Below are 27,011 nucleotides of genomic sequence, written 5' to 3'. Positions count from 1 at the left end.
AAAAGGAGATAATACTGCTTCAAAGAGCTTTATAAATGTATGTGTAGTCACATGCCTGCAGGTGGTAGTGGCTTCTAAGGCAGATCTCTGCTGCCACCTCTTGGCCACAACATGGCAGCACCTCTGACTGCTCATGAGAGAAACAGAAGCCACAGCATTATGTCTGTGCTCTAACCTGGAAACAGGTCTCCTTGTACTCTCTGGTTTGCAGCACTGTGCAAATGCTAAAGCAAGTTTACTGGGAGTGAATCAGACTTGCAGTAGATTTTGCCACCTGGTTGTGTTAACTGTATTTCATTAATTTTGTCTCGTGCTCCACCATCAGTGTGAAAAACTGACTGCTAAGATGAACTGGTAAAATGGCACCGCAGAGATTGACCCAGTTCTTCAGGGGTATCTATGGTGCTGTTAGCACTTATAACAATGGAAGCAACTTGCTTGATTGGTGATTGATTGTTTGTTGGGCTTGTGGAAAGGATCGAGGTTAACACCCTGCCCAGTAATTGATACTGTGGCTTAATATGTAGGCATGCATGACAGAGGAGAAGGGTTTCTCTCAGATGGGTGTAAGTTTGTGTGTCTCTGACTTCCTCGATGCTGGATTTGCTCGTTCCATCTCCACTGCAGTTAAGAGCGAAACTGTCCCCTGCTAGATCTATTATTAGTCTTTGCCATGAGCATGAGCTGCAGAGGCACAATACATTACTGCCTGTTCACCACAGTGGTACAAAAGTACGTCCTGTCGACATTATTTGATGTCTGTAATGTGAGTGAGCAGTGGCAGGGACATGCAACTGAAAGCTGCCGCAACTGAGCAGTCAGTTTTTATTGAGCTGTGACGTTCTGCACTTATAAACACAAGCTGCCTTATAAACACTGAATGCAGAAAATTATACATCCTCCTGATACTGGGTTGCAGCCCCTTTTTCACAATCAGCATCTAATTTGACTCAAAGCTTTAAAAAATCCTTGTGTGACTTGACCAAGCTTTTGTTTGTTAACATCACCTTCTTTTGTGATTGTTATAGATTTAATAAGGAATCAAAAAAAAAAGGGAATGCTTTTACCTTGATTCACCTCTTCAGTAAGTCTGCCTAATATTTTATACATTCAGTGCATGCTGTTTCTTCCGCAGGGAGAAAACAAAAGCTACAGCACCGCTCTCACATGCACAGCCACAAACCAGACAAGGAAGTCCAGAGGAACATGAAGCAACAACTGCAGGCAGACAACTCATTAGCTGAGCCAAAGGACATAATTGTTGACCTACACATCTGTCAAATAAAGGCCCACGAGAGCCAAGTGAACCAACAGTGCTTTGCTTCAATAATGCCTTTTTATCTTCAGGTCAAAGTGCCTTGGCATCCTTTATTTTGAAATTCAATTCTAACCCTTAATAGCCCAGGAGCGAATACTGAGAACTACCTCCAGAGAAGCACTCCTTGAATATTCATCTTTGTTTGAATAATTGAAATTACAGGGCATTTAAGGGATTCAGCGCAGAACACCGTGTCTCTCCCTCCCCTCCCGCCTCTCACCCATGTGCTGTTCTCCTCAGTCCCAGCTGGAGTCTGCCTGAGATGTGGGACGAGGAGAACCAGGCCAACAGTTGGAAAACTCCTCTCTGCACTCTCCAGGCTGTCGACTCCCAGCCTCATTTCACCACCCCTGAGAATAAAGTCTACCCCACAGCAGAATACGACCAGGGCCCGGCATAAACTTCAAACTTACACTGAGATAAAAGGCCGGCGTTTGAATAAACCCATGCCAGCTATTGTGTGGCGCGCTCTTTGATAGGAGGAAAACAGCTGCACGCCCGCCTGTTATTCACAGAGCAGCTGCATCTACTTTGCTTGTTCTCATAATAAACCATTGAGCCTCACATATGATCAATGCGCTCAGTGTTTTCTAACGGGAATCAAAAGAGAAGGAATTCACCATTTGTATACTTTTATTGCTTTGCACCAATCGGCCATTACAAAAAAAGTCATCATTCAGGCTAACAGCAGGATGCTAAGAGCTTCACTGATGTCACGTGTCTCTAAGGTATGTCAGAGAGATGTGTGGTGGAGGGAAACTCCACTGTTTTGTTGGTATGATTTATCCACCTATATAAGCTAATATATGATCTTCATTCAGAGTGTACATTTTTGTAGTAAGTATCAGACTTATGTCACATGAAAATAGGGTTTTTATACCAAAATAAAACATTAATACTATTCTGAAATTACAAGTACATCATTTTTGGTAGGTGGTGGTTCACTTGATAGGAATCACTGACCATAATGGTTAACCCACCGTGTAGTCTACCACTACATCACTGATGTTCAACATGGATTACAGAGGTGCACGGATGAAAACGCACAATATATAGGCCTATAGGGAAAAACAACCTGTGAAATGACAAATATTGTCAAATATACAAAGATTGAATTCAAAATAAAGATCACATTTTGCTTTTAGGAACGAAAAAAAAGTTCTGCAAAATGTCCAAGATTTGATTATTGATATTGAAGGTACAATAGTTTAACATTCACCGACCTGTCAAAAAAAATGAGTACCTCAATACGGATTACAGAGCTTTCAGCTTGTGAGCAAAAACTACAGCTGTGACAGTAAAACACACACACAAATCATTTTGAAGTACATTTATAAATGGAAGAGAAGTTGGTGTTTGACTCACATCATTTCAGATGTCGGTGTGGCTCAGGCTACGACTTTCACATAAACTCAACACAACAACAGACAAACTGTCTACAGATTAACTCTTGTAAAGTGATGGTCTGTCTTTGGCGTTTCTGGTGCCACGTGTGTACCTGTACATTTTGTTTTTGAACATTTAAATTATCAACACAAGACTTGCACACAAAGAGCTTTGACAAGGCACGTAAGCTATTTGTCCATATAGTCACTGTAGCTACACATCAACAGAGCCAATGAAACAGACACAAAATGGATAACTTGCTCTTCACCTGGTCATCGGCTAGGTTTATCAATCCATACATTGCATGGTATTGAATACTTATTGCTAAAACAGGACTGCACTTAGCAAAATGAGAAAACAACTCAATGGAATACATAAATAGGTTTTTTACCAATACTGTAGAAATATTTTGCATAAAATGACATCTGTACTGCCGAACATATCAATTTATCTTTACACCACGTTACAAACACAAAGATACAGACAGTATAAAAACAGGTGCAGCTGATTGGGGTTACGAATATTTTCTTTTTATTTTGCACCTCACAATATTTTGCTATTATTTAGTTATCAAAATAGTTGTGATCCCAGCAATGAAAGAAACACACTGGACAGTTGGTGCTGCCTTGAGTTGTGAAAAAAAAAAATAATATATTGAGTGTAACCGGTCAGAAATCATCCCCGATTCCTGAGCTCTTCAACAGACATTTGAACAACAGCTCGATGGACTCTGTGGGAGGAGAAGTCACCTTTTCAAACATAATACACTACAGGCCATTGTAGGTAAGAAACTATAATCTACAGGCAAATGCATCCAAAGTGCTTACTGTACAGTACAATGACGTCGTATGGCCTCTGAAATAGGTTTTCAGTAAGGTTACAAATGAAAAGAATATACACAAAATGATAACAGCATATCTGAACGGTAACGTTCAACTAGAAATCAACTGACCAACGTTTAAGCAGCAATATCAATACTGAGTAGTCCCCTGGCATCAGGAGAGATGACTGATAATTTGATCCTTCAACTGATGAGCAGTAGTAGTAGTTCTGGTAGTAGCAAGAGTAATATTTATCTGGATGTACCTTTGTTTTGGTTCATGTCAGTAACTGTACCAGAATAGCTATGGAGTATAATCAATTGGCACTGACAGGAACTGAATGGCTTTAATAAATGGGTTTAGAAGCTGGTGTCATTAGTTTAAAAATACAATCTGTACCCCTCACTTGGCCCCCACTCACCCTCCAACCCTCAAAACAATACCTAACAAAACAAACAAACAACAAGACAGAAACTGGAGACAGTGCAGGACAGCTCACGATGTGAGCTAAAATGAACCCAAGATGTACAGTACTATGATCTGCTAAAATGATGATGGATGAACAAAACAAGAAATGGTAAAATTGAAATTAAAATATACACTGGGTTAGAACTTAAAATTCAATTCAAGCATTCACAACAACAATCCAAGATCCGCACCAGTGAGGCCCCTTCCTTTGGCATCTGCAGTCATGGTAGGTGACAGCGATTCACCAGACAGTTATTTATTTATGTATTTTTTAAAGGTTCCAAAACAGTGAGCTTCGGTGGGCAGTAACAGCAGAGTTGGCTCATTCTTCAGAGATGTGCACCGTGCTGCCTGGCAGTCAGTTGGATGTGCACCGGAGAGGAGGGACTCGAGTGGAGGAGGACTCGCAGCCCCTGTGAGCTCGTCTGCTGCCCTGAGGAGGGGGGCACCAGGCTCCAGGCAGGCTCCAGCGCCATGCCCCCTCTCCCCACTAAGATGGTGCCCGCCAGTGGGGTGAAGTGTTGTGTGGGACAATGTATGGGGAGGGAAGGCCTCCTTCATCACAAGAAGGTCTCGGCAGTCGAGCTCCCTCCTGGTGTGTCTGGATTGACGTCGACTCTAACGCAGGCCACCTTCTCCTGGCTGTTTCAGACAGAGAGGGGAGACAGACGGAGGAGAGACGGGTGTCAGAGCGACTTCATGATGGTGGTAAGAATGGAGATCACTTGCAGATGTGAGATTTTGTCAGGTAGGAGAGTGCTAGACAATGCTCAATCCATGATGCTCTCAGAATATGATTTTAACACCCGAGCCTTGTTGATGACAGGGCTCGTGTGAGGATGTTGCTAAAATATGCAGCGCTTAATCATTACAGTTACAGAGACGGGATTTGTCAGCAATATGTCGAATTTACACGGACTGCATCTTTTGTAACGATACATTTAATTTGGTGTGATCAATAATATTTAGTAAGCGACATATTTCCATCTATGTGCTGCAACATGTACAAAGTCTAAAAAACAAACAAAAAAAAACAACAGCTTTCCCAAAACACAAAAATACTTTTGCACTTACCCCTAGTGCAATCTGCCCATCTACATAGTTTCCATGAGATTTGGTGAAGTTTCCAATCAGTAGTGACTCCCTTATGTCCTGGTACCTCAATACAGTGCGGCTGCATGGGTATTTGTTTGTGGAGGTCAAACCACAAAAAATCTATATGAATAAATACCCATCCAGCACCACTGTATTGGGGCAAAGGCCCAAGGAAAATATCTGGATAGATAGACTGCACTAGGGATAAATGAAAAAATATCTTTTTCATATAGATATTCTGGGTGATCTGTTCCTATGACTGGAGTAGATAAGAATCAGCAAATTAACTTCTCTCCTTGCTTGTGCCAATTCATAGCGCATAACACCGAAAACCTCAGACTGCATACTGCATGGGGTCGTCATGGACATTATTAGACTTGCCAATATGGGGATGCACCATAACCAGGAGACGGAATAGCTACCTTTCACTACGCTTCACGGGTTGGGCACACGAGTCTGCACCTGAAACCACTGCTTTCCACACCCCGCTTTTGGCCATTTCATCAGAGATATTAACAACCAAGGGATCAGAATCAGAGCTACATGCCAAAATGCAAACACACAAAACACAGAACACACACACACACACACACACCCAAAGGAGACAGACAGGCAAGTAGACATCAATTCAGCAGGAGAGGATCAGTACAGGACAATTCAAACAAGCAGACAGACACACATATGAATTAGAGGGTTGAGAAATAAACGTCACATAAAGGCTCATTGACACAACCTTTCTGTACTTGCTCAGCGTTTCAGACTAAACAGGCCATTTATGTTCCTCTGTTAAAGTGTTGAGGATTTTACTCAGTGTTGTTTACTCAGATGAATGTGTACTGGTTACACAGACAAGGCAGGGTTAGTTTAATTTCAAGAAGAACTGTGTTTTCCCCACCATGGCATGACAGTGTATCACAGCAAACGTTTTATCACTGACCATTTTCCTACAAACATCCCCCACACACCAACACGCCACACAGAGCGGTGTGCTTTCAAGCCAAATGGTCTGCTGTCAGCGGCCAAAAGATGACAGTTTTAGCCATGCGCTCACTGCCCGAGTCAACATTAATGAGCGGGGTTACAACTAAGCCATGTGGGTCAGATGTTCTGCGTCTGACACCCACCCCTACCGCCTCTTCATCCCCTGGGAGGCTGTGGGTCACTAGTCCTATTCTGTATGATCTGTTCAAGATGGACATAATAACACACAGCTGACGACCGTTGTCACTGTTAGCATTTTATGTTATTAAATTACAAAATTATGTATCGAAAAATGTAAATACAGCTCTAGCTTACTGTATGTAAGAATATGACAGACATTTATATTGCTTGCAAGATTTTAGACTGATCTGACTTTGGTTATTCAACAACCATGATGCCTTTACAAGTTTACATCAGTAACAATGTACTTTAAATGTTGCTCTTAAAGCATTATAAACCATCATAAACATTTTGAGCTGTGTCATAATTATTAGATTGACTAAATAATATAATATGGAATAAAACACACAATACTTAAAACTTGATGGGGCTGTTTTGTAATAAACTTTTAACAGTCATACCAGACTCATGATACATTGTGATGTGTGTTATGACTCATTATTATGCATACCGTGTTTTGGTCTAATAATGTAACTAATGCACTTATGATACCTCACAATGCACATTGATCTTTTCCTTCTAATTACAGACCAAAGTATGTGTGTAGTCTGTGTTTTACTGGTGGCAGCGCTCACCTCCCTGAGAGTGTTTTCACTGGGATGTTGAGTCGGTTGGAGGTGTCGTAGCAGACCTTCAACCCCATCTCCTCCTCCTCCTGCAGCCTGGACTCTGCCTCCTGGGTGAAAACAACATCAAGAAGGTAAAAACCCCAGACTCACCAGTGACTGAAAACACTGCGGTGGTTACACTTGTCATTTTCATGCCATTCTTGAGACGTGATTCTTCACTTCAGATTTTACGAGCTCACTTTGCTTTATGCCACTGCTGTTGTCGTTACAGTGCTTGTGTGCACACTGCGGCTGGGCTGCATGCAGACCAATGCCAAACTGAGAGGATGTAGCCTAAAAAGTCCCATACATGTTGGTAGTCTTGTGTGTGTGTTTGTGGGGGCGGCGGTGAGTACATCTCTCCCCAGGCCGTTTCTTTGCTGTCTATTATTCACTGAGCTGAGCAGCTAAGCTGAGCAGCGCTAAAAAAGTGACAAAATGTCGCAAACTGGTTAATCTATTCAACCACAGCAGAACTGATAGTGCAGCTTGTGTCAGTTCTGTTAATATTAATATACAGCAGTTTAATGTTGGTAAAAAATTATAGCTATTTTGCTGCTGGAATTATCAGAAAAACAAACTGAATTATAAAAACAAGACAGTAATTATGACAAGGAAAAGTCCAGATGCTCTGTTGTCTCCAAGATACAGAGATGTGACATTTACCAGCTGTGAGTCTGGAAACCTTGTCAGTAACTAATGGGAAATGTAATGCCACTTTATCATGTTTTGAAGTTAAATGTATCGGCCCACATGCTAAATACTAGGCTCAGTTGAAATATATTGCAATATGAAATATATATGATAAAAGTTGAAGGATTGATAGTGTTCAAAGTACCTGTGGGCTGACTGCAGCAAGCCAATCTGGGTCAAATTTATTTATGTATTTATATCCCAGGCTCCCACTGATCCAGACACACTGATCTTAGATTAAAGCCTGGCCACTTCCACGTCCGGCTTTGAAGATCTGATAGCAATGTGAGCTAAATCCAATTTTTGCGCACCCAGACCGCTCACCTCCATCCTAACCTGATCAGATAAGTCTTACTGACAAGTGACAAGTGTAACCGGAGCTGTGTTCATTAACATGCTGACAGAATGAGTTTTACATTCTGCAAGAGGGTGTAACAGCTTTAATGAAGTAAAATGAAGCTTTAATGAAGTAAAATCTTATTATGTTATTAATCTTATTAATCTAATTATGTTGGATTAAGACAGATCCTAAAAGCTTAGTTTTCTGCTTCAAGTCAAAGTCTTCAAGAACATGTTAAAATTAAGACTGTTCAGACTCTAGTTTGTGTAGAATGCAGTGCAGCAGATACTCTAGTATTTTAATACTTTAATATTTTGTACGCACGTTATGCGTACAAAACCTAAGTGATTACCTGTGAAACATTCAGACATTAAGGAAACTTTGCCTGCTTATATCTGTTCCTAAGACAAAGACTGAGTTCAGACAGTTTCATTTCAGTCCATTGTTAAAGTTAACTTTAATTCACTGCAATAAAAACAGCATGTAAAGTCTCCTACAGTCAGTTTTGTTTGAAACAATTAAAAATACCCTTTCTTATCTTCCCACTTGCCCTCACAGATGAGTCACAGTAATTTTCCTACACTGAAAGACTGATGCAGAACTCAAGAAGAACCCATGACCATGATTAGAGCCATTATCAGCTTTACCCGTTTCTCACGCTCTGTCTTTTTCTTCTTGTCATCCTCTTTCTTCTTCTTGCTCTCAGGCATCAAGTCGTCCAGCCAGCTCAGCTCTCTCTTGGTGAAGAAGAAGTCGAGAAGCTTTCGGACGAAGACCAGCGCCAGAACCTGAGATAAGAAAGATTTGAGAGGCATCTGTCATCACTGAGTTAACATAGAAAAAAATAAAATCAACTATGAAATACAGACACAGTATAAAATGGAAAAAGGGTGTATTAGATACAGGAAATCTTTTGAAACTTTTCATGGTATTTGTGACTAATTATGTTTCACTTTATTTTTCACTTTGACTCTTCCCCTTTGATAAAATTCAAATGATTTATTTAGTATTTATATATAAATGAATACCCATTTAAAACAATACAGTCTGGCTCTATACAAACATCCTGTGTATGTATTGATTAGTGTCATAATGACAACTGTAAAAATTGTTAAGAGTGCAAAGAAAAGTTGGGAAACAGAGTAATGCTTTCTGTTTTCCTCGTTTTGTTCTAATGGTCTGACAAGCATTTTTGCTTAATATAGCCAACAAAGGCTATGATGAATATGAATTATGCCTCATGACTACATTAGAAAAAACATTCTTCTTAATTTGGTCAACAAAGACTATGCTGAATATTAATTATACATTTTAGAAAAAGTTTTATTTAATTCTATTATTGTGAAAATGACACAAACATGGTGTGAGACAATTAACACCAGCATCCTGAGAGTGTGAGGTTGTGCATATCTAGATATCTGTCTCTCTTTCACATCCTAAGTAGACGTTTCTACACATGCCTTCGTGAACTGACAAAAATGTGTGACAGGAGGTGAGTTTTACCATCATGGGGAACACGACGGCTGCTGCAGAGGCCTTGATGACCCACAGCAGCACCAGACAGGTGAGCTGCACCAGCGTGAAGACGTGGACCTTCCACAGCGGCACGTAGCGCAGGTAAATCAGATCAGGCTGGTGCTTGGCGGGCATGCCAAATAGCTTGATACGGTCAAAGAACTAAAGACAAAAGGAAAGCGGATAGATCAGTGAGAACGATGGTGAGGTGCACATGAAAAAGATGGGACAGGAGAGGAGCGATAAAGAAGAGAGAAATTCATTATGTATTCAAGAGAGAGGAAACGCACTTAAAAGGTTTCAAAGAGCCCGCATTATCATCAAAGGTTTGGAATTACAAGGGACAAGCTCATCATTATTACCAGCCCATGACTGCCTGGCTGTCCAGGATAAAAGTGTGTGACGTTATCTTCAAAGGCCAACAGATCAGAGTCTTACTTGAATGCCTTTTAGTGACGAGACGCCCATGTAGAGGAAGACTCCATACAGGACTGGCATGGGAATGAACTGTGGAGAACAGAAGGGTGACAGTCAAGTATAACACAACTGATAATAGAAATCACTCAACTTAAAATAAAAAATAAAAAAATGGCAAATGATACGCATATCGGCTATGAAGTAGATCTAATTATGCCAGCAGCTCAGACATAGATAATAAGACAAACAGAGAACCATTCTTTGCCATGATATCAGTGCTTGGCAGTTTTGATATTACAATTACCTAATACACATTTAGCTGACCGGTTTATTAGGCAGACTTTACAATGTGTACCACAGCAGAAAAAGCTTAAAGAGACATTTCACTCAAAATACAAAAGTCTATCCAGATAATTATTGAGTGAGCTTCCCTGTCTCTCTGCACCCCCATACAACGTGGCTGGATGGCTGTTTTTTTTTTTTTTTTTTTTTTTTTTTTGGAATTTACAGGTGAAAAACTCAACAGCAGCAGCAGCAGCTCTTTCTGAAAAACAATGACAGAGACATCCGACATAACCAAAGCCTTCTGGGGTGCCGGGTTTCATAGGGAACTATTTCCTGCCAAACAACACAGGCAAATTGTATCTTGAATTTAGAGCTCCACAAATGAATATCCATCCAGTGCCACTTCACTGTGCCACAAAGAGAGAGGGAAGATTGCAGCAGGTTGGAAATCTCGTCAAATCATTCAGAAACCTTTTTTAGATGGATATATTGTATAAGGGGTAAGTGGGAAAACAGTTTTTTGTTTTTTTTTTTGGTTTGGTTTCTTAATTTTGTTTTGGGTGTATTGTTCCTTTAAATCCCAGGCTAACCAACACTATAAGCAAACAACTAAACAGTGCAAAGAAAAGCTGGGAAATAAAACAATAATTTCTATTTCCCCCTTTTGTTCTTATGGTTTCCCCTCTCACCTTGAGCACCGAGGTCATAAAAACAGAACAACCCATGAGGACAAAGATCATGAACCCGGTGACTCGCTGCTCCCGGATGCCCAGGAACTTGGGCTGTTCTCCTGGGGCGGAGCAGCCGGACTCCACCTTCAGACTGTTAACGTGGGAGATGGAGAGGACAGTGGCAGCCACGAACCAGGGCAGGCCCATGATCGAACACACACCCAGCATTATTGCCACTATCAGCAGGTCCAGGTGATAGCCACAGCCTTTCTGTAAAATATACATGCACACAAAGGAAAGGAAGTGAGTAGGAGGTGACAGCCAAGGAGTTTTTGTCCCCAAGGAGTAAGTACTGGAAAAAAAAAAAAAAAAAAAGATACAGGAGCATAATCTGTTTTCACCCATCCACGTTTTGAATTCTGAATTGCAAATGCAAATGTATTTTTAGTGGCTGGAACCTACTAAAATAACAGCACCACGAGGCATATGAATGTGAGAAAAGGCTGACAGAGGTGTTAGTCAAAGTTTGACAAAACGAGATGAAGAACAGAGCAGGACAGGAATAGCAAAGAAAAATGAGACTCATCCACAACTGTTAAGGACAGGGAATAGAGACAGAGAGGACTGAGGAAAGGTGAGAAAGCTATAGAGGGTTAGACAGTCTTAAAGAGAGGAGAGACACAAAGCAAGGTTTAGAGGAATAACAGAGCTGTGAAACTACAGCTACAGAGGAGAGGTGAATGAGAACAAGATGTTAGCAATGATAAAGGTGACAGCGACTGTGGAGCAGAATCTGCAAACTGGGACACAACAGCATATGAGTATAAATTTAGTGTTCCTTTGTTTTCCTCCTACTGGCAAATTCTTCTCTTACAGTAGAGGAATGTAATGCAACTGTCAGGTTAAAACTTTTTTGCCGGGATGTCCTTTCTGCTCCTGTGGCATTTTTTAGTTGGCTATCAATTGTTTTCAACAATCACAATTTAAACACCAATTCAGGCCACACAAGATAAGCATCTTGGCTGCTTCCAGTCTATGGCGTTACAGCACATCTGAATAAGACAGGTAATTATTCGTTTCAGTGACGACATAAAATACCTTTTGTATTTGGAGAACACTAACCGGTCACGCTCAACTCATTCCCCACTGGATAATAAATAAGAAGAGTCTAAGCTTTAAAAGACCAGCTGCCGCTTTCTATTTTTGGATATTGAGGGTATTTCACAGGCCCGTTCATTTGTTGTTGCTGCTCTTCTCTCCCCCTTAGCATCACAAGGAGACAAGAAAAATGGCTTTGTTAAAAAACAATAAAAGCAGGAAGAGCTAGCGAGATTGTCCATCACACTAACTTTAATATTGTCACAGCTCATAGTAATATTAGGTTTAGGAATATGTCCTTCCTCAGTGTCCTGTTGTTATGATGCTCATATTGATCTGATTTCGTCGATGCGGAAGACAGCTTGTCTCTCTCAAGTTTATCTCCCAAAGCTTGACTGAATTATACCATTAAGTACCATCAGGGGAAAAAGGCTACCCTGTTGCCATTATTGTCTTTACGTACTGTACATCCCAAGTTTGGGCCACTGGATATAAATGAAGGTATAAAACAGTTGCGAAAACAATGGCAGCATTATGGAGGTTAAGCCAGGCTGGGCTACCTTCACTGTAACAGATTGGAGGAAAAAAAAAAACAAACAAACAATTAGGTATAAAAAAAGCGAAAGTGATTTGGAGAAGAAAGGCCATCAGCGGTTCCCACTATAGAGGTGGCTCTGACCTTGAGTTTGTGCTCCTTGCGGTTGATGATGACAGCAGTGATCTGTTGGTCCATGAAGATGAGGATGGTACAGAGCAGGGCAGGAAGTGCCGACACCAGCAGTGTCCACCAGGGGTTTTCTCCTAGTGGGTCGATCAGCCAGCCGCGGTTCTTTGAGGTTGGCTACAGGAAGAGAGGACTGATGACTGACGTGATATATTTGGTACATAAGGCGGGTGGAATACTGTGTTGTGTTTTTTTTCTTATGTCCTGTTCCTGTCCCAAGTATGGATGTATGATGAGCAGCAGGCGGTGTACTGTTGGCTGGTGTATGTGACTGCGTGTAGGTGGGTCCTAGTTTGACAGCTATTTAGGGCCAACTACCAGCATTCGACTGGGCTCTCTCTCCTTCCTGGCTCCCGAACAAAAACTGTGCTGGCAAGCCTTCATACTGGCTTATATGCTTCATAGTAACAAAAACACTGTCTTCGTGTTGTTAATGTAACTAAGCCTGGTGCTGTGATATGTGAAATAAGTTTACCAACACTGAGGGAATAGTGGTACAGAAACAGGTTTACTGGCAGTCCCAAATTTTTAGCTGGTAGGTAGGTAGGTAGCCTTTTTTTAGTTTGGATATTTTCTAGTCTGATGACACTTATCTTCACAGTAATAGTGATAAACTAATTCTCCATGCTTGTCCTCATGGACCTTGGAAGCTTGTACTCAACTTTTTCGAAATAAATTACTTTGTTGGACTGCCATTTTCTTAATGTTGGTCATTTCTTCACAGCAGGGAAAAAGGGGAGTCACATTTCACTTCTCTCACTTAACAGGAAACATTTGGGGAATCCAGTCATCTTTTAGCATCTAGCCAAATGTTATATACAATATCAAATGTCATATATGCATTGTGAGAAACTTGATGTTCAACACTTGTCCAATGTCCCAACAGGTATTGTTTATTCCAAAAATGTTAAACTGTTGATCCATTGTCATTTCAACAACCTACCTCGAAGCGGTCAGGGACGTTGAGTTTAGGAGATGGGATGCCCATCAGATAGTCCACGAGCACCATGATCATGATGGTGATAAACACAGCAAAGTCGCTGATGGTGGAGCGCACCTACACAATATACACAGACAAAAGAAAAAAGAAGAAAACATGTAGATTTATGTGTCTAGAGATTTGTCTGAGCATGCATGCTATTTTCCTCTCCAAACCTGTTTAAAATTCATCCTGTGACACACAGACACACTTACAACCTGCACCTGTACAACCACAGTGTTTTACTATTGGCCACGGGGAGGATCAACCACAGTAATAATTACATTTGTAACAACACTAAAGGCTTTACAGTTCAAACAATGCCAACACCTGCCTACATTCAGCAGCAAATAACAGGCTGACGCTGTGTGGGAGGATGTGGGAAGAGCTTGTGTTTATGAACACGACTGCTTCTGCATACTAATGACTGAGGCATCACACACACTTACACAGAGACGAGAAAGAGAGACACTAATGCAGATCTCAGCACACGAAAAAAAAAACCACTTTATTAATATATACGGTAATTTTTTTATAATTATCAGCAATGTAATAGCTGCTGTTTGAAAAATGATGCATCACTGAATGCTGTTCAGTAACAACATTTGTGGTTTTAATAGTGCTAAAGACACATAAAAGACATGCAAACACACAAAAGAGGTGTGATCAGGAATCCACAAAAACTAATAGAATGGGGAGACAAAAAAACAAAAAACAAAAAACAAAAAACAACTGCAAATGGCAATAGGTGGGACCCAAACAGCATGAGGACTTAAGGAGCTTTGATGCTTATTGAAGAGTTTATGAATTCTGAAGTCTGTGATTTAACAATTTAAGATTAGCAAAGTCCATAGATTATGCTGTTAAAGTTTTGGGATGACTGGCCCAGCAGAAAATTGAGAAAGGGTCACTAAATTTGATATTTTAGAGCAAAAGACCAGTAGAGATGCAGATTATTTGAGGAATTAAAATGATGAAAGAATTTTAACTCTAGACCAAGCAATTAAAGATAATTGTGAAAATGTAAACTTGATTATTATGGCACCCCCTTGAGGTCAACGACTCATTTTATGTGCTTGAGTAATGGGTGGAGTTTGCAACCCACCTACCAAGTTTGCTGTTTCTAAGTGTACAGTTATTGCTGCACTTGTAGCGGAGAAAAGAAAAGGAAAAAGATAGACAGAGAGAAAGAATAGCAAGAACAAAAACAATAGGGATCTAAACACACACACACACACACACACACTGCATCTAGCAAACACCTCACCTTGGTGGGAAAGTATCTCTCTGTTTTGAACTGCTTTAGGAAGGAGGAGAGGAAGAAGGTGGTGAAGAAGAGGATGATGGACCAGAAGAGGACATCTGGGATGTAGGGCCCGTGGTGTCCACAGGCTGAACCCACAAACTCCCCATGCATCAGTTTACACATCTAAGGAAAAAGGAGATTTGTGTCAACTAGAGGGCTAATGTAAATCACAGTGAAAGCACAGAACAGGATGAGGAATAGGGATTTTTTTTGGTAATCTGTTTCATTAATAGTATTGTTACTGTTAGGTTTTTATAGTAGCCATGTTGTAGCTATAGCAGTGGCAATACTGTTGGTGTGTTAATAGAAAGTGTTCATACATTTCAGTGAATCAGTGTGATGTGCCGCTGAGTCTGAAGGTGAAAGTGACTGAATATGTGGGATATTGGCCTGTTATGTTAGTAGTGCTGCATTCAAATTATTGTCTGTCTAATGTATGGTGGCACTCAGGCTGTGTTCACACTGCACAGCCTTTTATACTGGAGGTCAGTGTGTGTTTGCCTCACCGACACATTGAGGCTGCTCCAGGGTATGGAGTCTGGTGTGTGTCCTGTCTGGTTCCACTTCTGTAGGAGCTCATCTGTAGCATTAACTGGAGGAGAGCATTGACACCTGGGGACGAGAGAACAGATGGTATTCAAAATGTGGAACCTATTCCGATGTAGAAAATCAATTAGCTTTGATTCAATATTACTTCACAACATACAGCCTGCAGAATAAAATACTGGTATCAGCTGTGTGAAATTTGGTATTTGATCTTACTTAAAGGTCAAATCCTGCCTTACACACACTGACACTATTTAAAAACTTGGACTGGTAATTTACGTTGTGTTTCTGGTGTCGTTTTCTTGTTTGATATCATATTTTTATTATTCTGCAAACTAGCCAGAAATAAATTTAGTGATGTCACTGGGAAATGTTCTCAGCACAGCCACGCTTGATACGGAGGAGGGGGAACATTCAGCAACCCAAAACAGAAATGTTAGCTGTCAGGTTTCGATGTCAGCCCCTAAAAATAAATCAAGAAGGGTTTCTTTATAGACTCCATGATTTGCAGCAAAACTAAACAAACATGCAGGGAGAAATCGAACACAGTAAAGGGAGAGCACACTTTGTCCCATTAAGCTCCACTGTGGCTGCACTACTGCTGATTTTATTAACAGAAAAACACACCACCAGCTCCACCAACTTAAGTCACTTATAGCTAAACACAGTCAAAGATTTGGGGTTTCTGTTGCAGTTAAATGTTAAAAAAAATATATATATTATTCAATACACACAATCACAAAATTACAAACCACACTAATGTGTCATCCATGCTTTTCCTACATGTTATGGTGAGTGCTGATTCAATTCAGTCTACGTACAGTAAACATTCTATGGTCGCAGGGATGTGGGCTGCTTGTTGGTGATACAGGGATTTAATCTGATTACACTTCTGTACATATTTCAAATCGCACAAGATTAAAGCATTGACTCAAAAAAAAAAAAAACTAAACTGTAAATGTAACTGGAATCTCAGGACTCACGAGTACAAGGTGAGGTTGTCCAAGTTGTTGTGCGTGTTGACGGGGTAGTGTTCTCCCAGGTGAAACAGCTTCTCCAGAGCCTCGTAAATGAAGATGATACAGATGAGGGCGGCGAAGGCCTCCTCTGTGAATCGGGTGATGTAGCAGACCAGGGAGCTGGCGTCCGTCGCCACCAAGACGAGGCACAGAAAGGCCGTCCACAGGCCGATGCTGGTCCGCAGCGACAGGTAGGACAGACCGTAGTCACTGAGGAGGACAGAAAAGGATGAGACGGGGGGCTATGGAGGGAGGAATACACATGTACCTGCACATGGATTCTCACACACACACACACACACACACACACACACACACACACACACACACACACACACACACACACACACACTAAGGGTCCAACTGATAAAAGATTATTGATACAATGAAAGAAGCCAATTTATTTATTGTCTTGTGGTGTAGATCTATACACTGTATACTATTTAGTCATACTCTTATTTTTTGACAACTGATTAATGGTCATTTATCAAGTAAACATTTGCTAATTTCAGCTTCCCTAAAATCCCATAGATCTTAACATTTGCTTACTTTCCTCCACTCATATCATAAAAGTAATACTTTGTTTTTTTTTGTTTTGTTTTTTTTTAGCTGCTGCTCAGACTAAGGAAGAAATCTGAAGACATCACTTTGGGCTCTGCTGACTTCCCATGAGCATTTGTCAATATTTTGGACAGTTTGCAGACTAGATGATAAATCAGTTTATAAAAAGTTCCAGTCCTTCCAGCCCACTTCTACATGTGTGTGATGTGCAAACAATCTACTGAATAATCCTTGTTATTTTATGAATGGTGAAAACTACCACACACTGCATAATGCATATTTATAGTAGTAGCTTGTGGGCGAGACGGCAGTAGTGCCCTTGCGGAACTGAGGGGACCACAAAGCAAAGAAAAACTCACTTGCAGAACTTGAAGAGGATCTTCTCAAAGACTAAAACAGGCCCTGTGCTGCCGAGAATAGTGAGGGGCTGCCCTGAGAACAGGGAGTATGACACTCCTGTCAGCGACGCCCCAAATAGAGACTCTATGGCACTCTGTAGGCAGAGAGGAGAGGGAGGGAGTGAGGGACTGAGAAAGGGTGAATGGGGGGATGGTGGAGCTAAAACCACAAAGAGGAGGCTAGAGAAGGAGAGACCAAAGGAGAAAAGAGGCAAGGAGGAAAAGAGGAGACCGACCAAACACAGAGAGTCTTGATTACACAGACATTCTGGCCTGCATGGGAGCGACTAGATAAACTGCTCTAATTTTTCCACCAGGTCAACTTGTCAGGAGTCATATCTCTGTGCGACTGGCGACTGTCGCCTACTGAGTTTACTCAGACTAATCACATACACCAGCGCACAGACTACCTATACCAACAGTCGCCGCACTAAAAAAGCCATCTGGGTTACAGAAAGAGCGAGATAGAGAGAGAGGGGGAGACTATATATATATATAACAGTTCACAGTGTAACAAGATTATTGCACGGGAGGTTGAGTAATCACTGCATCCAACTGTGGATCAGTGAATAGAGAGCTCACTGTGCAAGATATGACCCACAGATGAGGGCAAAATAATATAGTAAGAGTGACTGGGTTCAAAGCTTACAGTGATTCTACTTGATGCACCAAGTGACCTGCTGCGTAACATATGACGGCAAGAGATTAAGACAAACGTTTTTCTGAGTCAACAGAAACCTGAGTAAATGTAATCCTGATGACAGGCCAAGAGGGATGCTGCTGCACATCGTGGCTGAAAGGAAACACCTAAAGGTTAGGTACAGGGTTCATATACTTTTTTAGCAAAGGCTTTCAATGAGTTTTCAATGAGTTCTCCATACATTTTAGCTTAATTTTAACAACCAAAAGAAAGGTGTTTCAACACTATATGTGTTGTGAAAGTCAGACTATATTTCAAAAGCATATAATCCTGACTTGATCAAATGGGTAACAGACATTTACCAATATGTCTTTCTCAATTATAATGAAGCCAGGCTAAAGCAGCACAATTTGCAATTTTTGTGAAGTATTTGTTTGCAGTGATAAAATAGATTATTTTGAGCTGTCTTCACCAGACTCACTTAAACTGATACCTGACACATGGAAATCCCAAAGTGCCGGCACAGTGATTCTATATCCATTACTGAGCCTGGGAATTGTATTGAAATTGTACTAACCTTTGCAGGTTTTTCATGACCATAAGAACCTGGTGCGTAAAACTATTATTTTTAGGGCAATTGTTAATGGTTAACAATTGCCCTAATAGTACTCTGAAAAAATGTTTACATACCTTTGCCACACACAAAAAGAGCTCATGCACTCACACATGATAGACAAACAGTATCAGGTCTTGTGTAGTCTTGTGTACGGTAGAGCATGGCACTTGCGCTGCAACAAGTTAGGGGTTTGATTCACACAGTAACACACAGCCGACACAGTTGCACAGTCAGTCCCACTCACTATGTTGCCTTTTGTGGCCTCGCCGAGCAGGCCTCCAAAGGTGATGACAGGGGACATGCAGGCGCAGTACAGGAAGAGGATGGAGGCCAGGCATTGCAGACTGAAGGAGTCCCGGATGTCGCTCCAGTAGAACGGGGCCTTCCGTTTGATATCCAGGATCAGACCACCAAATATCCTGAGAGGGGAGAGAGAGAGGGTTTCATGGTCAAAACAAATATATGCAGAGTTCACAATGACAGTGAAATGTCAAAAAAATATACTAACATCAAAGTGTGAATGAGGACACTCATGGTTAGACTCAGTCAACTCAGAGGTAATATATTTACTACATACATTTGCAGTGTCTTAGATGCATTTAATGTAATCCTTCCTCTGTTTCTGTCTTTCATCAGCATGGGGATTGTAAGAAAAGGTTTCTTTGTTTTAGTGCCATAGAGATAAACTTGACTTGACTTGAATTGAGTTATCACTGGTGTAGTAATGACAGAGACGTTGTGCTTTCTAATTGTGACCCAAAAGTAGCATGTACAAGGAGAATAAGACAGAACAGGTGTAAGCAGCTACGCATATTTAAGAGCATGTTTAAAAAAAAAAAAACACTATTATTTTTCATGCTGACAAATAATGGAAGTGCTTGAAGACATGATGACACGGGCAAAAGTGATGCCTCAACCCATATTTTTACACCATGTTAAGAAATAATAAGTGGCTGTGCTGACAAGTGTGACGGCATTTGACCCAGTGGCTTACCATAGTTATGAACTCTCTTTGCCAACCTATAATTTTGCTATCTAGCTATTAGAGTGCTCCCATGAAAAAGGTAGTGTTTGTAACAAATAAACAACTGCATGTAAAAAAATGAACAGTCCCAGTGTACCATATTTAAGATAAAATGAAACCATTGATCCATGTGAAGAAATTGGGTAGTTGCAGCACCAAAAATTAATAGGTTTCAGCAGTGGAGAGGAAATAGAATATAAGCACTCAACAAAACATAACATACTAAAAAAGCAGAAAAAGAAAAAGGAAATAGGCGATGAATAACTGTGAGGAGAAGGTAACAATTGTGACCCGTGTGCAATAGTCACATTGTAGGATGCGCAATGTCAAGTAAGGCCAAATAATGCAAACATGTCATTCTATAGCTTTTAAAATGCTTGTGAACCTTGTGAGCAAAAGCTCACAAGGTTTTCATTTCCCATGACTAATCTACAAGAAAAGTCTGTCTAATGCAACATAATTTAGTCCAATTTAAGGGTTCTTGAATACCCTGAGTTTGTTGCTGGTGACACACACAGATCAGTTCGCGATGTGCTCTGGTGAAAGGCTGCACAGTTTATGAAACAACTACAGCTCCACCAATTGCCAACCACAACCTGAACATGAGCGCTGCCATTTTGGTTGCAGACAGGGTAAATGCCTATGTAAATATGCTTATTACTGCCCCATTAAAGCACGGTATGCATGATTTTCATTGAGGCTGTGAAAAAAGAAAAAAAAATTGTTCAAAGTCTACTTCATGCTGTGGTGATTGAGTAACAGTACAATCTATTGCACCAATCACTCTCAGGAATCCTCTAAGAGAATTTCTGCACACTTAACATGCAACAGTAAATTTTTATTCATTCATTATTGATAATTGCAGTGACCTAATGTCAGCCACCAGTAATTTGGAGCCTTCTGTAATGACCCAAGTGAGCAAATGGCCATTTATTATATCTCTAATGACATAAATTACCATGAAAAGCAAATGAGTTCTGGTGCTGATTCAACATTATGCCTCTGTATCATCCTTTTTATTGTCTTATGCATTTGGATACAAAGTTTTTATTCATGGATAATGGTTAATGGTTAATTGGTGAGATTTTTGGGGAACCTTTTATGTGTGGATCTGGTAGCCCAAACATAACCTGGTGTTGTACAGCCCAAGTTACCATGGCGATGGACTCAGCTTGAAAGTGAGCCACTGCCATGAGAAAGACCCACATGGTTAAGCCCAAAATTAGATCGCTAACCCACTAATCTCGACATGTGAGACAGGCCTCTGCTCAGGCCTGTACACTAACCCAGATTCCAACTAATCTATTTACACCCTGTATCTTCGACTCCCACACATGCCTTGTGCACAGCCTGCGTTTGTGTGCGTGTGTGTGTGTGTGTGTGTGTGTGTGTGTGTGCGTGTAGAAGAATCCCATTGGTGTGTGGCTGTAGCTAACAGGAATGTCTGGTGTGTATATGTTTGTATGTATGTATAGGTGTGAGGGCTTGCGAACGTGTGTGTCCTCTTCACTCAACCTCAAACCTAGCTTGAACTCTCAGCTCCCAAACACAATCCAATTTATTGACACAGTGATTTTATCTTCATACACATACGGCTCTGTTGCCTCCCCACTTTTTTCTCTCTATTTCTGCCTCTCTTCCCCTAGTCTCTGCGGGATGCTATTTTTCTGAATCCATTTCTCACCTGATACATCTTCCACTATTTTCTCTGACACCTGTCCAATTGTTCTGCTGTGCAGTCTTCCATTTTCTCGCTTTCTTTTTCCTCACTCTAATGGAACAACCTCTTTAGCCTTCCACCACATTCCCCTCTGTCTTTTGAACAGTTCCTGTGCCTGTTAAGGCTTAGCTTTCCTTACAAAAGCTCCTTGCACTTCTACTCCCATGTCCCCCCTCAGCGTTCTGCCAGCATGTTCCTTTTATAGCAGTGGTGAAAAGGAGAGTGAATCTGTAAATAATGCAGTGCCCCCAGCCTGAAATTTATGTGTGCGCAGTTTGTGTGCGTCTGTTCCTGTCCCAGGTCTCACATAAACACATTGTACTTGCAGTGTGGCCAAGGCTCAAGAGCTCAGCGTGACTATCTATAAATATCAGCATTCGTGGTTCAAACAGTGGTAGCGGTGTTGAAATTAGTGTCCTAAACGGGAAGAACGCTATGGTGATACATTCGACTAGACTCTGAATTCATTATACGATTTTGACCATATGAAATATTCCATTTTATTGATTTTCATAAATATGAATCTATTGGTAGATTATATTCAAAATAACAATCTGTCAAGGGTATGTAGCCTGCTGCTTTTTGATAACAGGAGACACTTGAGTGGCCCAACTAAATGCTGACAAAGCCATTATTTAAGATAATTAACAACATGAAATTACAATATGGCCAAGTGCAATATCCAAATCACAGGAGCTGCAATTTTTTGGATTGGATTGGATTGCATTTCTATAGCGCTTTTCTAGTCTACTGACCACTCAAAGCGCTTTACAATGTTTTGCCTCACATTCACCCATTCACACACACATTCACACACTGATGGCAAGGTCAAATGTGTGACAAAACACAGTTGTAAAAGTATTGTGGTGCTACAGAGATGCCTTGGCCTACAATTTACAATACAATAAACAAATACAATAAATAAATAAATGGATAGATATCATCATCATCATTTTAAGAGGTTTGTCTGTGAAAATCCAAATTATGATACAAAAGTTATCATTACTACTGAAACCATGAATCATATCACAGCATCTATTAAATTAACCTCCATTTGATTTTTATTATTATTATTATTTTTTTTCATATTGATCAGCCCTACTGTCAAGTCATACTTTCTCCAGGGGAGCTGGTTCTGCTCACCTGCCAGTCCTCTGCAGCTCAGGCCCTCCATGATGGTCCTCCTCCTTCTCCAGCTCCCCCGCTGGAGACGCAGTGCCGTTGGGCTGGGACGGCCTCTTCCTCTTCATCTGCAGGTCAGAGGACATTTACTTCATCACACTGCTGTCATGATGTTCTATCTCCATCAGGTGGCACTGTCAGTGTTTTTATACTGGCATGAGGTGTCATGGAAAACTGCTACTTGGTTACAGCTGTAAACTAGATGAGTGCACTCAGCAGAGTGCAGATCTCCAGTAGGAATATCTCCCTTTTCTGGACAGTTGGCTACCCTATGTGCTGACCCCAACTTGGCAGATATTTGGCAAACAATTGTATGGTCAAATGCTTTTCAAATTACAAAATAAATTACTGCATGATTCAAATATAATCAAGTACAGTACAGAAAATATACCCTAAAACTACCTTTTCTCTCTGTATGTGTTTCGTTTATTACAAACATAGTAGTGGTCAGGAACCTACGGCTCGTGAGGCATTTCTGACTCTTCAAATGGCTTTCAACAGAAACCATGTTTCATAATTAAAATAGTAAAATTTTAAATTACTGATTACTTTAAATTAAAATAGTAAAATTTTAAATTACTAAGGTCTGTCTGTCTGTCTGTCTGTCTGTCTGTCTGTCTGTCTGTCTGTCTGTCTGTCTGTCTGTCTGTCTCTGTCTGTCTCTCTCTCTCTCTCTCTCTCTCTCTCTCTCTCTCTCTCTCTCTCTCTCTCTCTCTCTCTCTCTCTCTCTCTCTCTCTCTCTCTCTCTCTCTCTCTCTCTCTCCCTCCCTCTCTGTCTCTCACACACTCACACTCACACACACACACACACAAACACAACAACTATTTTACACAGCATTTTTTACAGTCGTGAAGCATCAGGCTATTTAACCTATTTTAACCCCCACTTGTTGACAGATTCATCAGCCTCTGACCCTTCTTTTTTTCCTGTATGTCTGCTCCGTGTTCTGTTAACTTTTTTGTCAGTAGTCACCCAAAAACCACAACTGGATTTTTTCACCCATGATTGGGGTGAACAAGGTCACAACCGGATAAAAAGAATATTAGGGTGGTGGTAGGCCCTGTATTATGCAATGCAGAGAGAGAGGGGGAGAGAACAGCGGTGGCAGAGCAAACTAGACAGTGATTGAAGAGAGAGCCCGGTGTATAGAGACCCAACTGTACACAGTGAGAAAGAGAGAGAGAGAAAGAGCAGCAAAGGTCAAGAGACAGTGAATGAAGAGAGAGAGCAGAAGTAGCGAGAGCAAATGTTTTTCAAAGGCTGTGAATCACTGCAACCAGAGGAGGTTCTTCATCGTATAGTCGTAATTTTTAGGCTGATTTTTAGGCCCAGTAGTTTGCTAGAGCAGCTGGAGACAGACATACATTCACACATACACACCCCAGTCTGGAGAAGATCATGCCATAATCATGAGAATTGTGTCACTGATTAACTTTAATGTTGTAGTTGTAGGCTAACCTTAATTCTAGTGCTGAAACAATCAGTAATTAATTAGTTGAATAAATATTCAACAGATTAATGAAAAAAATGCATACTCAATCAATAATAAAAATAAAGTTTAGTTACAATTCCACCACAATTTGTTAAATGTACTGTACTTATTCGTTTAGAGAACACATAACAGTTTATGACAGAGAAAGACCCTCACCTGAGATGGGACATTCTTGGGGGGCTCAATTCGGATCGTGGGGTCCCACTCTCCAGGTGGCAGGACAGTCACCTGATCCAGGAATTCATCTATTCCTGAGAGTAGATCCGTTCGATCTTTGGCCTTATATGCCACATCATGGAAAATCTAAAGGGTATAATGAATATTATCTAAAGTTATATGTTTCTGCACTCATCACATGCTCATAGGGAGGGTAGATTCCACATCATGTGACTTCCGCTTAACGTTTAAAGCGGAAGTCACATTATGTTTAATTCATCCGGAAAAAACCCATTGCTGTAACAAATACGGGCATAGCAGGGTACATGTCAAAGTTCACGAAGGTTGAACTTGTGTTTGGAGTGAGGAGACAAAGTTTCTCCACACGTGGATGCAAATACTTTTTCCTGGCCTCGCATGCGTTTGAACTGAAATTACTGGAACAAGACAACTGCCCCTTCAACAGAGGGTGATGCAACAGTTTAAGGACTACCATACCAGGATGCATCTTTTATCAACAGAAAACAGAGAAAAACATAACCATACACCTGCTGTTTTCTCACCTCGTCTGTCATGAGTGTGGCCATGGATCTGCCAATCTCATGGTACTGAGGTCCTTTGCCATGAGGACCCAACAGCAGGAACAGGAACCTTTGGAGGAGATGAGATCATGTAATACATCATAAATAACACTAAGTGTGATACTAATCTGCTCTATAAAGTCTGCCTTACAGCAGTAACTACTTTGCTCAAAGGTGTTTAAGCCCTAAGTGTTATATTACAGAGTGGCATGGGCAACTTGCCAACACCTCCTCCAGTACACAGAATTTATTAAAATGGAATAAACCAAGGTTTTACAATAGCACACAGTGCAGAGGGAAGCACTAATGAAAAATTTAAGCACTGAAAGGAGCCTGTGATTATATGGAGAAAATGAATGAGGGAATCCACCGAGTTGAAACACCGGATAGACTCACCATAATGACTGCAGGAATATGTGAAGAAAATAAAAATGCATTCTGCAGTTCAGTCATTATCCAAGAAAATGTTCAGGACCCCATCCTTAAAAATATGACAGCTGATTATCAACAACTAGGATGTGATGTAAAAATCTCTCTTCATACAGCAGCCCAACTGGCATATAAAAAGGACAACGCATTAATCTATAAAACGTGACCATGAATGACATCTGGCCATGGTGTCAATAAATCATCATATAGAAAAATGATCAATAATTATCAGAGAAAGCACTATTCACTGGTCACCTAATGTAGATGTGGCGTGATTTAGTGATATGTCACTGATGTTATCAAATGGGCAGCTTTGTGAATGAAGCCTGTAATATGCATCAACAGTAAGTCAAGTCTCATGACTTTGGTCAAGCTTCTGGTCTACGGAAACCATTAGCTATTTTTTATTTATTTATTTTAAATTACAGCCAGCTGTACATTATGTCTTACTCTGCTATTGAAATATCAGGCACTGGTGTTTTTAACTGACTCAGTGAGCACTGACGAAATTTTGTTGTATTGTTGTTTGACCACAATATAATGACAATAAAGATTATCTTATCTTATTAAAATGGTAATGGAACTTAAATGAAGCTTTAAACAATACAGAACAATCCTAATGTGCTTTCAATAGTTTGATAAAGTTTACTGTTGTCAATACAGGTTTATTTATTGTGATACCACAGTTTTTTTTTCAAAATGCAACCCTTTCACTGGACCCTTACTTAAATACAAATGGCACAGCAGCTGATTTCATGTTGCTCTTGTGTTTGTCCATGTAAATGATAAGATACATCACTGTCACGCACAACCTAAATAAACACTTCAGTGTTTTTATGTAATCCATAAAAGCTTTTCTTTATAGACACTCTGATGAATCACTAGATTTGAGGTAATTTAAGGATAATACTTGAATGCAAATTTGAGTTCCTTGAGTCTGCCTGGTACAAATAATCCTATGCAACATGCTAAAATATCAATGCATGATTGGCAAACAGTACACCGGCAAGAAATCTACAATCAACCCAACATTTTCTACCCTTTACCACTGAAAGGTACTTAAGTAAATTTGTAGTGTGTGCAAAGTCAACTAGATGAATGCATCAGAGATCAGAAATGGACCGAAGTCTTTGCTGTAAAATCTTGCTGAGCTTTTGCATTCAAATTTAAATTCATCTTTATTTATTCTTCATCAGTGTTGCATTGTGCAACAAGCTCAAACAGGGAAGGACGCATCAGGACTTACGCTCAAGTTGGTTTCACTTCTTTCTTTAGAGCCACACAGACACAAAGGATTCCTTAATGTGTCCTGATTTGATGTTTCCCCATTTGAGTGGTTTGTTGCACAGCTTTATATGTCAGAAGTATTATCTTCTTTCCCATTAGATGACAAATTAATTTCTGACAATTCACTTTCAATTGCTGCTGCTAGACACTTCAAAGACTATTACATAAAGCAGGTAATAACATTGTCAGTGTATGAAATTGTGGATATCAGATCCTTGGTAGAAAACTCAGTGATATTTTTGTACCTTGTGGGTACTGGCACCTCAGTGAGGCCAGTGATAAGGACAGCAGGGGCCAATCGCACAAAGGCAATTATGGGCTTCTCCAGGAAGTCCACTTCCCCCACCAGCACGTTGGAGGCCTCAGCACCTGGAGGAATCTTCTTCATGAAATTCATATCGACCTGAAACCAAAGGAACAAATGAAAGCGCATTCAGATACTATGATTAACAAAAAGATTAATCGGAAAAGGAA

The 27,011-nt window shown here is 40.5% G+C and overlaps 1 protein-coding gene across 7 annotated transcripts in view; it reads right to left on the bottom strand.

The window, feature by feature from the left end:
- Positions 1 to 1,933: 1,933 nt before the first annotated feature.
- LOC115367445 (sodium bicarbonate cotransporter 3-like) overlaps positions 1,934 to 27,011 on the bottom strand; it is a 63,102-nt gene continuing 38,024 nt past the window's right edge. For 4 of the 7 annotated variants that reach the window (XM_030063201.1, XM_030063203.1, XM_030063205.1 and 1 more), the window contains 18 exons: positions 26,783 to 26,940; positions 24,804 to 24,891; positions 24,241 to 24,387; positions 22,553 to 22,659; positions 18,910 to 19,084; positions 17,371 to 17,504; positions 16,415 to 16,660; positions 15,392 to 15,497; positions 14,847 to 15,008; positions 13,544 to 13,657; positions 12,556 to 12,717; positions 10,797 to 11,048; positions 9,844 to 9,912; positions 9,394 to 9,567; positions 8,538 to 8,678; positions 6,825 to 6,925; positions 5,511 to 5,627; positions 1,934 to 4,638 (listed from right to left, as the gene is read on the bottom strand). In XM_030063201.1, coding sequence (XP_029919061.1) covers positions 4,554 to 4,638; positions 5,511 to 5,627; positions 6,825 to 6,925; positions 8,538 to 8,678; positions 9,394 to 9,567; positions 9,844 to 9,912; positions 10,797 to 11,048; positions 12,556 to 12,717; positions 13,544 to 13,657; positions 14,847 to 15,008; positions 15,392 to 15,497; positions 16,415 to 16,660; positions 17,371 to 17,504; positions 18,910 to 19,084; positions 22,553 to 22,659; positions 24,241 to 24,387; positions 24,804 to 24,891; positions 26,783 to 26,940 — 2,538 coding nt within the window. In that variant the 3' untranslated portion in view covers positions 1,934 to 4,553. The remainder of the gene's footprint in view (positions 4,639 to 5,510; positions 5,628 to 6,824; positions 6,926 to 8,537; positions 8,679 to 9,393; positions 9,568 to 9,843; positions 9,913 to 10,796; positions 11,049 to 12,555; positions 12,718 to 13,543; positions 13,658 to 14,846; positions 15,009 to 15,391; positions 15,498 to 16,414; positions 16,661 to 17,370; positions 17,505 to 18,909; positions 19,085 to 22,552; positions 22,660 to 24,240; positions 24,388 to 24,803; positions 24,892 to 26,782; positions 26,941 to 27,011) is intronic. The other 3 variants (XM_030063202.1, XM_030063208.1, XM_030063204.1) reach the window with 2 other exon arrangements.

The sequence above is a fragment of the Myripristis murdjan genome, chromosome 11 (genome assembly GCF_902150065.1).
Source record: "Myripristis murdjan chromosome 11, fMyrMur1.1, whole genome shotgun sequence".
NCBI classification, from domain to species: domain Eukaryota; kingdom Metazoa; phylum Chordata; class Actinopteri; order Holocentriformes; family Holocentridae; genus Myripristis; species Myripristis murdjan.
The sequence above is the reverse complement of the archived record's forward strand: the minus strand, read 5'-3'. Positions and strand labels throughout refer to the sequence as shown.